Raw genomic sequence first — 17,698 nt, forward strand, 5'->3', positions numbered from 1 at the left:
CCAGCAGCGGTGTGGACATAGTCATAGTTTCCTGCAACTCACGTGCTTCACCCTGCCACAGCTTTACTTTTTCATCATTGCGGACTGACACACACATACACACACACACCAGAACTTGCAGAAATTCACCTTTAGCCATTGGTTAAAAAATAAATAAATAAAAGGATGACGCCAAAGGTAACGTCTGCTGTCGGATGAGTCTTGAAAGGCTGGGTCACTGTGTGTGTGTGTGTGTGTTTTGTTGAGGAATGCTGGAAGCAGTGAGTATGATGAGGTGACTGGGACGGCAGACCAGACCGAAGCTGGGTGAGAACAACAGACCGAGGTTCTGTCCAGTGAAACAGCCACAGAAAGCCCACCCCATGTACAACAGCTTGTTTACACCACTGCTGTGTGGGGGTCAGAAATACCTGGAATGGTCAAAGTAGTGGAGACAGTGGGGAGGTGGGAGGACCACTGGTTCCAGAAGTGGGTTTGTTTTGTTTTGTTTTTCACAATTAATTCCCATATTAACATTTATTTTCATTTTCCAAAAACTTGAATGTTTTGACTATTCTCGTCTAAGAAATAAAGCTTAATAATATTAATAAAGGTTGAAATATCTCAACATATATTGGATAATAATTTTTAAGATTTAATCCTTTCTTTATCCCACAGCAGGGAAATTTGCAGTGTCATAGCAGCAAAGGGAGGAGTACAGTATTAAAAATCAACAGTGATTAAAAAAAAAGGACGGATAAGTAAGTAAGCAATTGTTCAGAATGAATTACAACTCACAATTAGTTAATTCACAGAGATTCATGGTCCCCAGAAGATGAATCCTACTGACTTGGGTGATACCCTGATTTTTCCTCTTGTGCTGACATGAAGTTCACGTTTGTGGTTTGAGTGGGATCATTATGGGATGGATTGCCATGTCATGTGGTACAAACACTCATGTGCACCTCAGGACAAACTGCACCAACTGCACTTTCCATTCAGTACAGCTGAGGACATTCCCATCATCCCCAGCTGTACATTATGTTTAGTGCTAATTACCAAATGACAGCATGCTAACATGGTAAGCTGAGATGGTCAACATGATGGACATTATACCAGCTAACTCTCAACATGTTAGCATCTTCACTCTAAGCTTCACTGACTGTGGACTCTTGGTCTTGTGATCAGATTAGTATGTTAACATCTCTGAGGCTACTTTCCTATACAGAATTCAATCAGGAGTGTTTTTGCCAATTTAAGTTAATCATGCAGAACTGTCAGGGAGAAAAAATAGATTTTCCTCTGGAACCAGGGCTCCCACATGTAAACTCCATCTTGCCACTCTTTTGGACTGTTTCTGTCCTTCAGCAGGTGTAGGAGCAGGAATGCACTCCTGGACACAGTGAACAGCAGATTACAGTGCTAATTGGCTGTTTGGTGACGTTTAGCTTGTAGAAGTGGAGAAATAGTCGGGGTGTTGACATGGGACCGGCGCTGTACGGAGCCAATGAGCTTCCTGGTTGTTGTCGAGGAAACCTTGCGACTTGAGTTTGTGATTATCTACAGTCCTATGGACATGATCGGAGTGGTGGCTTACAGCTCGTCACAGCAGCACAGTGATGATGTCAGCGCGGCGTCCAAAACGTTTGGCTTGGCAGTGACATCACACTGATGCATGTGAGGTCACTGGGAGCGAGGCGGGGCCGACACACAGACACTCACTGACAGAACAACACACAACATGCAGAGGCAACAAGAGACTGAGGTGGAGAAGCAAAGAAGGGAATAAGGAGAAATCAGAAAGAGCATGACTGTATTATAACTGTAAGGCTAGCACAGGCAGTAAGAACCATTATCAATACAGCAGAATGATTTGCTGAAAAGAAAAAGTGCAACTGATCAAAAAGAAATTAGTCTTCACTCAAACTGAAAGGAAGAACGACATAAAATAGGCCATATTTTACTGTAAAGCAGAAAAACCTATGATTTATTTTTTAATGCACAGCACCCCTTTTTAGGAACTCCAAGCTGCAACATGCCAGCTGTCGATGACACTTTCTCTAAAATATGACTTTTAAACGTCCACAGAAAACGACCAGTTTGGAGTTAAATGTTACTTTCCTTGACCAAGCCACAAATCAAACCAAAAGTGAGGGGGTTTTTAGACAAGCGTGTGGGGTACAGGACATGGTCTGGGGTAATACCTAAGGTAAGGTCCTTGAGTGTTTCTATTCACATCTTCTACCCATTTAGTTACATCATAAAACTCTGATTTGAAGCGAGGGGTTAAATACCTGTGGGAAGGGGAGGAGGGGAGTGATAGACACAACACAAGGGGGAGGGGAGAGAAGAGAAAAGGAAGGAAGGAAGGAAAGTAAATTTAAAAAGGATAAAAATCTCCAGAAATAAGCAGGTGTTGGGGAAGGGAGAGAGGAAGAGGAAATATTTTAGGAAAGCAGAGCAGAGAAAAGACATCCTGAACAAACACCAAGATGCAATTGAGAAAATGGTGAGAAGATGGCGGACAGACCTGTGTGAGGTTTCAGATGAAAATCACAAACAACTGTGTCGCGTGTCACAGGCTCAGTTGCATATTGGTTACATGTCACGTCATTCCAAGCAGTTAGCTTCTCGCCGCTCAGTCAGTCTCATGCTTGTAACGAGAACAGGTGCACTGCAGACTATTTCATAGGCCAAGACCCTCAAACCCACAAACAAACCAACACGGCAGGCTGGGCGGCAGCCGATGCACATTGTTCATTCACAGTCGACAGGCATGTATGCAAATGGTTATTTATTCTTTCACAGGTAAGTGGGAAGTACAGTTTAATAGATTTCACAAGCCAGACAATAGCTGAGAGTTCACACGCAAAGAGAAGATGTGATGGCACCCTCTTGTGACTTGGCTGGCTTGTGAGGCTCAGTGCAACATGACTCTTCATACCTCTCTCTATCTCTGACAATAAATTTGAGGGAGGCGCTCCCTCCAGAGTTGTCTGACTTTTAAAGGATAAAGACAGAAATATTCTTTATTTACTTATTGTCAGCAAATCTCATGAAAAGACCAAAACCAACAGTAAATTGATCTGAATAAAAAGTGCTCTTTGTGAAGCCTGATATCAGTTATTCTGCTCCATGTTGTTCAAACACTATCAAAAACAGGCACTGTAGTTTATTTTCAGTGTATTCCTGTCAGTGCTGTACATACTCTCTGATGCATCAAACATGTATTAATCCACAGGTGAAAATAGCTCTCAACAAATACACTATTTGCTCCTGTTAGAGGAACATTTGCTAAAACAACTGTTAAAAATTCAAACTGTATATTTAGGGCCTATTTTTATGATCAATATCTTCAGTAGGAGCCAATGGGATTGGGACTGGAGTGCAGCGGTCCCAGTAAGTGTTAAGAGGCAATTGTTTTGTTTTGTTTTTTCATGGGATTCTTTGACATAAAAAATCTAAAATAAAGAATACCTTCAGCTTTATCCTTCAAAAGAACTAAGACTATTTTCCACTGGAGCTTCTCCCTTTCTACATGTCCCACGTTCATTGACCACAACACGACTGACTTGCCACAAGGGACTTACTCTGTGGAGTTAGAGCGAGCACGGAACTTCTTTCCTTTCAGTTTCTTACGATTACCGCTTAGATTTCCTGGAGAGAAACAACATAAATGCACGCTTTAAATACAAATATATACAATTCAATACATGCAAAATATTTACTTGGTGGCTGATTAAGAGAACATGTCTGGGAAAGGCTGCGATGTGCATCTTTGCCCTAAATTCAGGAAAAAGGGGGCATTTATTGTTGCTTCATGCCACATTTATTTATATTACTGTAGTTCATCATAATGACTAAGACAGGAAGTGTCTCCTTGCCCTCATTTGACATATGTGTGCTATCTTTTCCTGCATTTGTTTTGGGGAAACAAACACCTCGCAGACCTTCTTTTGGAGGCACCTCCATGAAAGAGAAGCAGTGTTCCCTCTTATCTGAGAGAGGGGTTTTGTGTGATACCTTGCCATGAGTTGCTCCTCGGTCGCCCATTTTCACAGATGTCGGAGATGTGTTTGGCATCTGGGATTCTCTCACTCCACGAGTGGGATAGGCCATTAGATCTACACACACGGCATGGACAGAATATTATCAGTACAACATCGTATTTCCAAGCTGCTTCGTGCTCTCCTGCTCCTGTTGTGGAGATGAGAGATACGCTGCACAAATGAAGGATGCTCGTAAATATGAACATTTTGGTTCACCTTCAAAATGTTCACAGAAAGAGGAGCATAATGAAAGCATGATGGTAACAAAGCATGATATGAATGCAACATGTACTCACACACACACACGCACAATTTGCCAGCGATTGAATGAGTGATGATGAGATGGCACACCTGAAGCCAAACAGTGAGATGTTCTGAGAAATGGATGGGATGGAGGGGGTGAAGGACAGGGTGCAAATCTGCAGGTGCGACAGGCAGGCTGACCTCTTCTTGGAGCTGCAGCCGGAGTTTGTGCTGACACCCGGAGGCATGTCACTGTAAAATGAGTCTGCGTCCCCAGGCTTTGTTACATAGTCACCTGGGGGCATTTGCCTGGAAATGCAGAGGAATGCTTTTAAACAGCAAGTATGATGTTACTTTTTTGTTGAAACCTCTTCAACCTGCAGTGTACAAAATTCACTTAGATTCTTCCAGAGAGGCTTTCCACAACTCACTGAAAACAGATCAGTTGCCGCATTCAGCTGTGAGCACTCAGCAGGCAACATATCTTGTGGCTGCATTGCATTAAAATCTATTGAGCCAGATGTATTTCTCCCACTATGGTCAAACAGCAGTGCCATTAGTATAATGATGTGTTTCTCAGTGGTGGAAAGTAATTATCTACATTTACTCAAGTGCTTGAATTCAAATACTTACAATTATTACCCCTAGATTTCGTTATATGCAAAAATTAAAACCACTGTGACAAAAAAATAAATACATGAAAAACATTATTGAGGGTTTTTGTTTGTGTATGTTAAAAAAATAATAATTCAGAGAACAATAACTCTCAAAACATACCACATAACACACCATAGCTATGTCATGTAAAATCAACTCGAATTCAACACATTGAAAACAGAGTTAAAATGAGCAAACCGGCAGAATCTTCGGCGAACCTCTGACTCAACGTAGCGTCTCTGCTTGTAGCTCCTGTGAAGAGGAGTACAAATATCATCAGTCCAACAATAATGCAACTTTTGTCAAATGCATTGCATAATATAAAGCAGTGATTCACAGCCTTGTTGACTTGTGGCTCTTAAAACAAAGCAATAACTTCTCACGTGTAACTGGTTGCATGTTAATTGTGGCCACTTCAACCAAAGATTTTATATCTTGGTTTGTTTGAATATTTTTTTTAAGAAGAAAAAACTTTTTTTTCTTGTCTATCCTGTTGATCATCTCATGAGTCACGACCCCTCAGATATCTCCCAGCTACTCTTGGTGGGCGGGGAGGGGGCACCTCTGATGCGAAACATCACATGTGTAGGCTGCAGAGAAACTTACTTGTAACACCAGGCTGTAACAGCCAGTATGAGGGCGAGGAAGAGGATGGAGCCTGTGATGGCCCCGATGATGATGTTGGTACTGGTGATACCTGAGACAAAGGAAGAGAGGAGAGTGGGGTGCCAAACGTGTGTTAATTGGATGTGTGTCTCTTGTTTCCTGAGCCATGTGGACACAAGGGGATACACAAACCACAAAACACTGCAGCAGAACACAAAAACACAGTACATTTAGCAGGAAAAGTGTAAAAGGAGAACAAGAGGGACAAAACTGAGAACAACCAAACTGCTGTCACCCCTCAGCAGGACTCTGAGGGGAACTTACATGTGCAGTAGGTTCCCAATCAGGAAAACATTAAAAAATGCTTATTCTCTAACTCATTAATAGTCAAAATTAACCAACCGAGGTGAGCTGACGGTGGGGTGAGAGAGGAAGAGGACCAGGAAATTACATCAAAGACAGGACAAATACAATGAAAAGGAACTCAAATCTGACCTCAAGTCACTCCGTCAAAGACATCGGCCTGTCGACAAAGAATGAGTGTGAAAATAATGACAAACAAAAAGAACGACATGCATGGTTCAGTGAATACAAATGCAGCTGGTTTTAATGAGCAGACATGAACCCAACGCAGAAGCTAAAATAAAAAGAAATGCAACAAAAAAGCAATAAGCTTGAAATATTCAACGTAATAACAGTGAATGGGAGGGATTTTAAAAGAACTGAAAGAGATGAAGTGGTGTGAACAGAGTTGAGAGGTACAGTTATGGAAAGCAGAGAAAAATGAACGGAGAAGACAGGTGCAGAAAATGTGAGATGAGACAGGTGTGCTTATGGGCAACAAATAGTGAGAGCGTTCAACATGTCTACCTGAAACTGAGGCAGTGGGTCCCACCACAAGATAACTGAGAGGAGATGTGGAGTTACAGTCCTCTCCTGCCCAGCCCAGGTAACACACACACTTCAGCTCATTACTGCACACCTGCAGCAAGAAGACAAAGAACGGGGAAAGAACACATTGTTGGTCTTCAAGTTTAAATTCAGGTATGGCCCAAGATAGATGTCGGTGCCAGAACAGTCAGTATAAGGAATCAGAGTAACCTCTTTGATAGTAGTGAGGAAAGATATGCAAACACTGACACTCTGATATCATGGTAACACCAAGTAAATACATCAGAAAGCCAATATAACATTGATCTAGCCATTATAACAGCTTCAGCTGAGTGTTAGGGTGTGTGTGTGTGTGTGTGTGTATGTGTGTGTGTGTGTGTGTGTGTGTGTGTGTGTGTGTGTGTGTGTGTGTGTACCCCATGTCCAGAGCAGATGGTCTTGTCGGTGGTCCCAGGGCAGGTGCTGAAGTTGAACTGTTGGATGGGGAGACACTTGTGATTGAAACAGATGCGGTCTGTCCCGCAGGCCGTCCCATCCTCAACATATCCCAGGTCGGTGTCTCCATCGATCAGCACGTGAGCACCACTGAACAACAAACACAGCGCTTGACATGAGAATTCACATTCACATAAATGTTGGAATAAAATACATGAGGTCATTGTCTGTAAACACAGTAGAGTCGGTATGAACTTACGCATGTCTTTTATTTGTCATATATGTGTGTTTTCCTAAGAAAATGCTTATTATCAGCTGTGCACAGTAAATTTTTATCAGAACCAGGAAGCAAAACTATCCCAGAGATGAAGGACACATCACAAACAGTCATTTTTAGGCTGCTGGTTTGGCCTTTGAGTGTTTTCCCTCAGTGATGTGTACCTGCAGTCCAAAGAAGCACTGTGTCGGGCGACTGAGAAAGAGGTCAGCCCTCCCTGCAGCTCTCCTAGTCGCGGAGCAGGTGAGATGTTGGAGCACAGCAGATACCCACAGTGAACATCCCTGAAATCCAGAGATGCAACCAACGATCACAGAGAGCAACATCAGACGATAATAGAACTGCGCAGGGTTTAGAAAAGGCTGGCTCACTGTTTGTTACACTGGATCCAGGTGTCTTTGTCCTTCCCACAGTTTCCTTTCTCCGTCCCTTCGATGTTTAATTTCTCATAACAGAACTTGTCGGCCGCTGTCGCCTCTGTGGAGAAACAACAAAACACGATCAACATTAAGATCTACATCTTAGTAACATAGTTTATCTCTACCACAGGTGCTAATCCTGGAAGCTGCACGTTCAGATTTGTCAATGCAAAATTGATTTGCACATAGGAATCTACACTTACTCTCTCCCCAAATGTACTTGCACTGTCTGTCTTTGGTTTTGCACCTTCCATTGAAGCAGCGACCCTGCAGAGAGAAATATAGTCTCGAAAAATGTCACCTGTGCAGAAATGAAGCTTCTTTTCTTTTTTAAATCTAAAATACAATAAGACCCATAAAGCATTGGTCAAACATCTCACCTGGTCCTTTTCACACGTGTAGCCATCCATCTTGTGCACATTTTGTGGACACTGCAAAATACAAGTAATAAAAAAACTCTCAGAGACACTGTGACATACTGTATGAGCCAATAGTGCGTTTATAGCTCCATTTGGGGGAAGCTCACGCTCACCTGGCTGGAGTTGCCTGTGCAGTTTTCTGGGATGTCGCAGTCATTCACTGCATCTCTACACACAACTCCCATGAACTCCATCTGCAGCAGCATACAATGAATATGAAGCAGACTACATCTGTGACGTGTCTGTGTACCCATCCACAACTCAACAATCAATTATTCTTTCATTTTGAAATATTTGAGAGTGTTAAATGGCCGTTAAGGACTTTCAAACTGGCATTTTGGGTTTTGTATGCTCAGAGGAAAAGTAGCAGACTCTCAGATTTTACAGTATCTCCACTGTAATCATGAGCAACTTTCTTTCATTAGCTGTTTCACAACCAGAGACACATAAAATTAAAAGAAATCCAAGTGGAAATGGCCTCTTGAAGACCACAAAGGCACACTCTTTTTGGACTCCTCCTTCAACTTGGTGCAATGTGACATTAGTACCTCTGTGCTACCTGATCGACACCCCAGCAGAGGATGACAGGCGCAGCTGTCGTCTGTTCTGTACCTGGCAGTTGTTGCAGCAGAGTCCGTCACTACACTTGGAGCCTTGCGTCAGGGTGCACTTGTTGCAGCAGGTCCCTCCCTCTCTGGCACACTCCTGCAACACAAACAGGAAGCTGCTCTCAGTTGTCTTCTTTTGTCTTGATGTGAGTTGTTTCCGTCACATATTATCTCATCACTCAAACAGTATAATCCATTTAAACAGAGGTCTCTCTATGATCAGGCAATAACCGGCGCTATGATTTCACCAATAAAAATGACTTAATTCCTTTAAATGACCTTTCCAGCAACAGCTGAATGAAAATCAGGGATGCAGCCTTTGTCAGTTATGCCTCAAAGCTCTCGAGCACACGAGTAGTCATAAGATAAGCAGCTTGATAAATATTTGTGCAAGAAAGCTGGAAACATTTCTCATCAATATTGCCTTTAGCCAGCTGCGACTTTCCTCATACAGACCTGAAACTCTTGTTTGTGCTTTGCCTTGCACTTATGCACTGCTGTGCTTCTTTTAAACATTGTATTTTACTCAATTGTATGCATTCTATGTACTCTGTTTTTAACTTTAATTTATTGTTATTACTCAGTGGGTTTTATTTTCTCTATTATCTGTATTCTATTTTCATCCTTATATTTAATGTAACTTCCACTATTATTATTAAGTGGGGTTTGTTTACATTAATTAATTAAGTTAATTAATTTACATTAATTATGGCATTCTATCCCGGCTGTTATAGTTTTTTTATTTTTCATTTTTTTATCACGGTTTTATGTTCATTCTGCCTCATTTTATGTAAAGCACTTGTATGTTGTATATTATTGTCATTATTATTATCATTATTAGCATCTGTCCAGTCTCATCTGGAACTTACCGCTGGGCTGCCACAGTCACACTCCTCTCCTGGCTCTACAAAGCCATTTCCACACACTGGAGGGTCCAACAGCTGATGGACGAAAAGGGCAGAATTAATATTCAAACTACTAAAGCGACACTGGTCCTACATATGTGAGTATATACATCTGAGTGTGACGTGCCTTCAGAGGTTTGTTGAACAGACAGGCTCCTCCACCACTGTTTAGAAAGTTATGGTACTCCTCCACGTTGCAGTCGGAGAACCTCTTGGGCAGGTAGAAACTGTAAATGCCAGAGCATTCTCAGGTAATACTGGGAGAGAGGAGGGCTTGCTCCCGAAAAACACATTACAGGATAAAAACACTTAGCTGGTGGAAAAACATATACATGTCAAATGTTTTTACCCACGCAAATTGACTTTGCATTCCACACATTTAATTTCAGTGCTGTAGATAATGTCATAGCAGGTTTCGTCATACTTAATACATTTTGTATTTTTTACAGACACATGAATATTTTAGGTTGTATTACAGGTTTACCATACTCACAGTTCAGAGGAGATCCTTACTATAACATGGAGGTAGATATACAGTATAGCTAGGATCGTGAGGATCATATGGAGATATGTGTAGGACGTAAATGGATTCTATAGTAAGATGCAATCATGAGTTTGTCCTGGAAATGAACTTGAGTATTGTGGATGATCCACTTTCAACAGTTATTGCATTATCATGGGATAGTGTTTCACGTAAATGGTCACATTGATTTTAAACAAATGTTCACAAGATACTCAGAGAACAGAAATCAAGCTGTAACGACTGGTATCATTAACCCTAAAACGCTCCATGTTCTTGCTTTGATTTGCTTACAGTGAAAATATGATGATGCTTCACCTGGAGCCCAGTCAACAGCCGAAGTATCTGAGCCAATATATTACAATCAAATGTCCTATGTTTGTTCTCAGGCTCTTAACCACATCAGCCCACATCTCAGCAGCACTTAAATGCCATTACCTTCCACTGCACCACCAGGATTAATGCTGATTACGCTGTTGGCACATGTTTAATTAGTGTTTCTGGTAGTGCGGCTCATCAGGGCCGGCGCAGGAGACAATGCAATAACAGACACGCTCACTGTGAGCTGTGAGAGGTCATCATTATTCGATATGAATGACACTATGGAGCCATCTACAGGGATATTGGTTGTATACGGAACCAGTAATGATGCTTGGGTGATGGATGAAGTACACTACAATATTTCAGGTAGATTTCCTAACTAATCAGGTTTGAAGTTGTCCTGATGATCACGTGGGATTTGCATCTTTGATTTCTAATGTTGCTTAATCTTGTCAAAATCTTGTAGTGTTTTTCCCCCTTTTAAACAGGAATAGGGGGTGGAGACAAAGATGAAATGTGTTTGAATGATTCACTGGTCACCAGAAGAAGTACAATTGTTACCATGTGGACTATTAGTCCACCTGGTAATTATTATCATTCATGTTATTATTATTTAGCCAAGATAAAGATTTTTCATTTCACAGAAGATCAGAATATGTTTTTGGAAAGATTTAAACTCAAACTCAGCTGTATTGTGTAGATTTATTTAAGAGAGTACTTGAAGCACCTCATGTATCCAACATTAAAAAAAGCATTAATAACATCTTTCTCTCTTCCCTCATTCATTCATTCACAATCAGCCTATCACCACCTAGTGGTGATTAGCTGACATAGCAGTGTCTGAACCACATTGATTTGTTTGCATTCAACGTTCACTTTCACAGTGTAGTGAATGTATTTGTCCTTGTTAAAGTATATTTTAGATCAGAAAATATTTCATTCAAAATATTAGACTCCAGGTTTTGTCCTGGTTTGTTCTTGATAAAATCAATTCTTTCATAAGAAGAAGACAGAAAAGAAAAAATAACCTGCAGAATATAAATAAAACAATTATAAATCCTAACTCGACCTTGATGCATGTAGGACTCTTCTATCTGCCATATCCATACTATGTTTAGTTATCCCCATTATAAACTGACACACACACTGAATATTAATAAACACACGTATATGAGCAGACAAACTGACACACAAACACACACACACAGACATACAAACGCACACAGTAGCTATACCCTGTGAAGAATGTGAAAATAGTTAGTAGTCAGGTTCGGTTGATCAGACATGCAGGTGCTGAGGGATAAAAAGAAACATCTGTCAATGGGCATGACTGAGGTTTGCTCATTGAATACAAGCGTCTGAAATACCATTGACTTTATTTTAGAGAAAACAGATCTGGGCCAGGTCCATTCACAGGTGACAGGCTCATAAAAATCACCTGTCCTCTGTCATGTGACCGCATGACATTAAAGCAGGTTTATTATGGAAACCCAATAGAGTATTATCCAGACAGGGAGTGTTACGGAGGGGGTGTACTGTTGTTACAGGGAAATGAGAGATTGATATATGACAAATATTGGCCTAAGATGAGAATGACATTGCAGACTGTATCAATCGGTTAGACATGGACAAAAAGAGCTGATGAGAAGTCCTGACTTTCAAAGGACAGGAGGGAGAAGGAGCCTATTAATAATTAGCTTTATCAAATTAACAAAATTTCTTGGTTGATCAGTCGGTGACATCGGCCAAAAACTAAAGAATACACATAAAGTACATGTGAAATTGTACAAAAATGATTATGACAAATACAGCCAGTGTATAATCATGGGACAACAAACTGCATTTGTTCATATCATTCGAGTAAAAAGTGAAGCTGGGGCCACAGCGGCTGTAGTGCTGTTGGATGAAATGGGAAAGGTTGTGATGACTGACAACCCCTCCGAGGCAGCCAGTTGGTTCAAAACAGCACAGGCAACGTTCTAGCCAAGCTTCTGCTCACCTGCTGTCCCATTCGGGATAGAGGGGGAACGCGAGAAGTATTTAAGAAGAGGGGTATACACACACACACACACACAAGCACACATCACAAACACAACACACAGTCTCATCTGTATGCTCACAGTGGTACAATGCCATGCTTGTACAGTATGTACACTGCAAATGTACACAAACACATTTTCAGACAAACACTGTCAGGATTTCTGCATGAAACTGCAAACACAAAATACACACAGACTGATTTAACACCTATTTTCTAATCTTAGCAAGCAACATTATATAACACATGACTCCTGAAAGAAGCCCAATAAAGTTATATAAACAAGCCATATGGAGGATAAACACAGGTTGACACCTAGTGGTGGATTATCAAACTGCACTCTAGAGGATGGAGACACTGATATCAGCATATTTACACTGATAAATAGATGAATAATCAGATCACATTTGTGTGTGTGTGTGTGTGTGTGTGTGTGTGTGTGTGTGTGTGTGTGTCTATGTGAGATATACTACTGTGTAGCTTTGTCTCATGAGTCCTGTTTGTCTAGTTTGTTCAGAGCTGTTCTGTCACGGTGCGTATGTTTTAATTGTGACCTGATGTCTGGTTCAAGACGTCAACAATATAAACCTACTGCAAGCAAACATGTAGGTTATTTCGTTTATAAAGATTAGAAAATGGAATCAACTTTTAACTGATTTGAGATACATAAGAAAATATATTTTAGCTTAAACGCTACACAAATGAATCCGTAAGCGTTTAACTATCTTTATATCAGATTTCATTTGGCTTGCAGAGCTTACAGTTAGGGCAGCTCAGACTGGTCTTGGACCAGCCTCTAGTTATGCTGCTAGATTATAGGCACAGACTGCTGGAGGACCTCCCTCCCATGAAACACTGAGCTCCTCTCCTTTCTTGTCTCATGGATCGTGGCTGCGCCTGGATTGTGAATCATGGTTGCGCCTACTGCCATGGTCCTACTCGATGCCCACTGCTAATGTTATTATTAGTCATATTTCTATTATTCTTCCATACATATTATTGGTATTATATATATACTATCATAGAAATACTACATACTATTTTACTGTTATATTTGCATTATTATTATTACAGCTGTTACTGTTATTATTGTCATTACTGTGCATGTCTCTCTCTCTCTCTCTCTGTCTGTCTAAACCCAACCAGTCGAGAGAGATGGCTGCCCACTCAAAGTGTTCAAGGTTTCTGTCTGTTAAAAGGACATTTTTCCTCACCACCCCTGCCAAGAGCTTGCACATGGGGGGATTGTTAGGTCTAGACCTGCTCTATACGGAAAGTGTAATGAGATAAGTGAATACAAAAGTGTGACGCTTGCATTGAAGCCAGTCAGCCTTCAGTCAGATTTTCTTCATAAAGTGTTTTGGGTAAACTGTTGTCTGTCTCTGCTGTGGCCTTCAGGTTGTGATTTGATGAGGAAATATACTTAAAAAGTAACTTACCCAACATCATCCATGATGCAGCCCGACCAGCGGTCATCACACTTGCACTCGCCTGGAAAAAAAAGGCACACACACATTGACATGTTACCATCGCATGAAACGGAGGCTTATGAGTGAGAAGTGTTAGAAGATTTAGAAAATGTGAGTAATAAAGGACTCATTGAGGTTTAACTGTGTACCATTGAGGATCCTCTTCTTGTCAGAGAAGATACCGATGTTTTGTCCAAGAGACTGAGCGAGGGTGATGGCCATCTCATCTGTTTTGCCGTACTGATGAAGAGACAGACATAGAGATACAGACAGATAAAAATGAAGAGTATTGCGGTACTGACATGTAGAAAATGTAACTATGCTTCATTAATTAAGAGAGTGGTTCTCAATGCAGATTTGAAATTTCCAAGATATTAGGAAATGTAACTGTACACCATGTTGTGTACATCCTCTGTCTGCTGGATGATGGACTGACAGCCAATTTTGGAGTTTGGGGAAATCTGTAATTACTAATCTATATTTCAAGACTCACCTCATTGACTCCCCCTCCTTTGATCAGGGAGCAAACTCCTCCCATATAGGAAGCGCCTCCCCAGCTGCTATGGAAACGATTCCCTCTGATGAGAAGAGAGCATCATGTGTTAAATGAAAAAGACGCCGGAGCACCGAGCACACAAGAGGATCCTCCTTAAACGTTCACACTCACGAGAAGAGGTGCACAGAGTCACACTTCTCCTTGATGAAGTCTTTTCGGTACTTCATGAACTCCTTCAGCGTCACCATGGGGTCTTCGTCAATGTTGAATTTGTTATCGGCTGACCACGTTTCCATGGCAACCAGCACGATCCGGGTGTTAAGCTGTTCCTTGAAAATCTGAGGAATATAAGTACATTTAAAATCAGCAGGTTGTGTTTGGAAAGTCATAAAGCTTCACATTCAAAGTCTTTGTGTAACTGACAGAGTGAACACACAAACAAACCAATGACACGACCTGATCGATATCAAAGTGACTGGTATGCTTCATATTAATCAACATCTCCAACCGTTTGTTGAAACAGCACCAGTCAAACGGTCAGTATGATCGATATGATGCTGCCACTAGACAGCAGCACAGTGCAGGCGGCTAGACGGAGTCAACAAGAGTAACAGTCTGAAGGACGTAGAGGTTGCAAACTGGATGGCAAATAATGATGTTTGCTTTCATCAGGTGGAAATCTATCAGGGTACAGGGGCAGACAAATACCAGAGAACAGGACAAGAGCAAAGCCTCTTTGTTTAAGCTGAATGCCAATAGTCTCAAGACAAAGCTGACAGAGTAGAGAGGAAGCAGTCAGTGATATGTACATGGTTCAATCCCAGTCCGGCCCCTCCAGCCCCACCCATCTGCACCACCTCAGTTTGTGCACATTTAGAGCTGTCCTAGCCTAGTTTGTGCCGCTATGCACTCCTATCACAGAGCTTTGCATCTGATTTTCAGAAGAACCATCTGGATGAAAAGCTATTTCATCTGTTACACTATAAAAAAAAAAAAAAAGACTTAAGCTCCTCCTCCATATACAAGCCATAAATTACATATCTTAGCTCACTTTGCACAACATGAAGCAACATTGAGTATTAAAGAGAAATAAAAAGAACTTTTTCCCAAAGCTGAATGTATTTGTTGAGTGAAGTCTCATCTTGAGCTTTAAAATAACTAAATGAATTAGTTTTTTCTCCTGCCCAATCAATTGATTTACTTTGCAGGACATGCTAATTGTTTTGGCAATGTTATACAAGTATAATACATACAATAGACAATAAACTCCTACTCCTATTAATTTTGGCTCTATATTTCTAACTGTTGTAATATTTACCATCTGATGCCACATTCTCAGTGGCCTCAGTGCCATGCAGCAGGGCGGCTATACTCGTATGTGGAAATCAATGTGTACTTCCCAAATAGAGTCTGCTTCATATGATCCTCTTCAAGGGCACGACAAAAAGCATGACCTTTCTCCAGCTTCACCAGCCTATCATCTTACAGTCATGACCCTATAGCAGGTTAGATTTCAGTAGCACAGCAGACAGATGTGACGACAAATAATGAATCATTCAAACATCTGCCTCAGTACTGTTGGGATGTCACTGCTGCTTCAGTCCTTTGAAACCTGAAAACTCATGACTGGCTGGTTAATGGCTGCTCGCAGCATATTATGGGCCATGAGAGGCTTTAAATGTAGAGAGTGAGGTTGGTTAAATGAGAAATCAGTGCAATGTGCGCTCAGCTATAATACCTGGGAGTGCTTGCGGCAAGCTTTCCAAGAAGAAGATCAATACAATTCTTACCATGTCAGCCAAATTGACCACTGACTTAGCATAGTTATTCGTGTGCCCGACGGAAAGCCGATGCTTCTTGTACTGAAGAGAGAGACAGAGAGAGGGATGGAGAGGAAACAAATAAAAGCAGGATTCATAATCTGGAACAAATTCATTTCAAGCCCTTTGAATGTATGAATGGAGCCAGTGTCTTCATGTTTGACTCGCTCCACATATCACCTTTACTTTGGATAAAACATTTTCAGTTTCAGTGGATTTTAGTCAGGCCAGACCAAACTGTCTGTTTTATGCACAATAAAGGTCATATGTGGAGTTCCTCATGAGTGCAAGCACTTGGAGCACCTGCTGACTCTCGGCCCACCAAGCATTCTGTACTGAGATCTGATCAATTTAATTCAATTGTACATCCATACCATATCTACACAGTTAAAGGCTTACCATTAAATGGTCATTGATCACCATCAACTCGATGTATTTGGTCTCATCCTTAACACTTCGTGACAAATGTGAAACCTGAGAAGAAACAACACAGTTTGCCTTTTTTTCTCATAAAAACTTAATAGACAGACAGACACCCATTTCTCCGTCCTTAACTGGGACTTTTCAACATCAAGGACAAATTCAGAACAGCACACACAGCAATCACATAGTCATGTCTCATGCTTCACAGAGGAAAAAAAGAAAAGAAATGACAAATCAATAGGGATGAACTTTGCAAAGCGAAACTACGTTTGTCTGTTTTCCAAATTCCAAAAAAAAAGATGGAGGCAGCGCTGAGGACTGAGAGACAGACAGCTGCAGATGTCTGACTGTGTCAGAGAAAAGACAAGGCTGGAAACAGCCTCTACTCTCATGGTAAATATTTCATGAAAAAGAAGAAAAAGGGGAGGAGAGCTGTTGTGTGAGAGGAGAGCGAGGAGAGAGCGCTCCCTCTTCAGCTTTGCAAATTAACAGAAAACATAAAGCCAGCAAACAACGTACTCAGGTTTGCACAAACAGCGTCCAGAGCATAACTGTCTCTCGATCTATCTTGCTCTATCTTGAAACAAACATGTACATCATAAAATTAAGTCAACATGAGTCCATCAGCTTCCCTCTGCTAATGGTGATGATTTTCCCCCCAAAAAATAAATAAAAAATGCACAGGAGTCACACCTGTCTCTTCGTTCTCCGGTGGACAACTTTTGACCCGGGGAATGGAGGGCTGGGAAAAGGTGGCTCTGGAAGATCACCTAGCAAAAAGACACATTCATTGCAATCACTACTCATGTACACTACCTATCCAAAACAGTCAGGCACTCTTTATTATTAACACAAATACGTAAAAATTAATTTCAATACTTTTTTAATAAACATCAATCCCAGATTAAATTCCTCCTCAGGTCTCCAGCCATCATCTTACCATTGAGAAGATCATTAAATCCTTCTTGCCCTGTAGATTTATAGATCATGTGAATGCGTACATCTCCCTGAAAGACACAAAAAGAGGAATTCAATCACAGATCACAGGCCAACTCACCTGAGGTAAAGTGTCTGAAAATGGGCAATGTTTGCATCTGTTGTCTTGTGCTACCTTCTCTTACCT

General features: G+C 41.1%; 1 protein-coding gene across 1 annotated transcript in view; it reads right to left on the reverse strand.

Annotated features, from left to right (window-relative positions):
- Positions 1-17,698, reverse strand: part of adam22 (ADAM metallopeptidase domain 22) — a 62,634-nt gene that overhangs the window by 4,336 nt on the left and 40,600 nt on the right. Inside the window, exons 7-29 of the mRNA XM_070966285.1 lie at positions 17,516-17,582; positions 17,269-17,345; positions 16,552-16,626; positions 16,123-16,194; positions 14,504-14,670; positions 14,330-14,414; positions 13,986-14,076; positions 13,807-13,858; positions 9,616-9,715; positions 9,453-9,524; positions 8,588-8,680; positions 8,089-8,169; positions 7,937-7,987; positions 7,760-7,823; positions 7,509-7,614; positions 7,302-7,421; positions 6,842-7,010; positions 6,405-6,516; positions 5,535-5,625; positions 5,127-5,180; positions 4,473-4,580; positions 4,003-4,103; positions 3,570-3,636 (exon numbers count right to left, since the gene is read on the reverse strand). Of these exons, the coding sequence (XP_070822386.1) occupies positions 3,570-3,636; positions 4,003-4,103; positions 4,473-4,580; positions 5,127-5,180; positions 5,535-5,625; positions 6,405-6,516; positions 6,842-7,010; positions 7,302-7,421; positions 7,509-7,614; positions 7,760-7,823; positions 7,937-7,987; positions 8,089-8,169; positions 8,588-8,680; positions 9,453-9,524; positions 9,616-9,715; positions 13,807-13,858; positions 13,986-14,076; positions 14,330-14,414; positions 14,504-14,670; positions 16,123-16,194; positions 16,552-16,626; positions 17,269-17,345; positions 17,516-17,582 (2,075 nt within the window). The remainder of the gene's footprint in view (positions 1-3,569; positions 3,637-4,002; positions 4,104-4,472; positions 4,581-5,126; positions 5,181-5,534; positions 5,626-6,404; positions 6,517-6,841; positions 7,011-7,301; positions 7,422-7,508; positions 7,615-7,759; positions 7,824-7,936; positions 7,988-8,088; positions 8,170-8,587; positions 8,681-9,452; positions 9,525-9,615; positions 9,716-13,806; positions 13,859-13,985; positions 14,077-14,329; positions 14,415-14,503; positions 14,671-16,122; positions 16,195-16,551; positions 16,627-17,268; positions 17,346-17,515; positions 17,583-17,698) is intronic.

Source organism: Chaetodon trifascialis, chromosome 7 (assembly GCF_039877785.1).
Source record: "Chaetodon trifascialis isolate fChaTrf1 chromosome 7, fChaTrf1.hap1, whole genome shotgun sequence".
NCBI lineage: Eukaryota > Metazoa > Chordata > Actinopteri > Chaetodontiformes > Chaetodontidae > Chaetodon > Chaetodon trifascialis.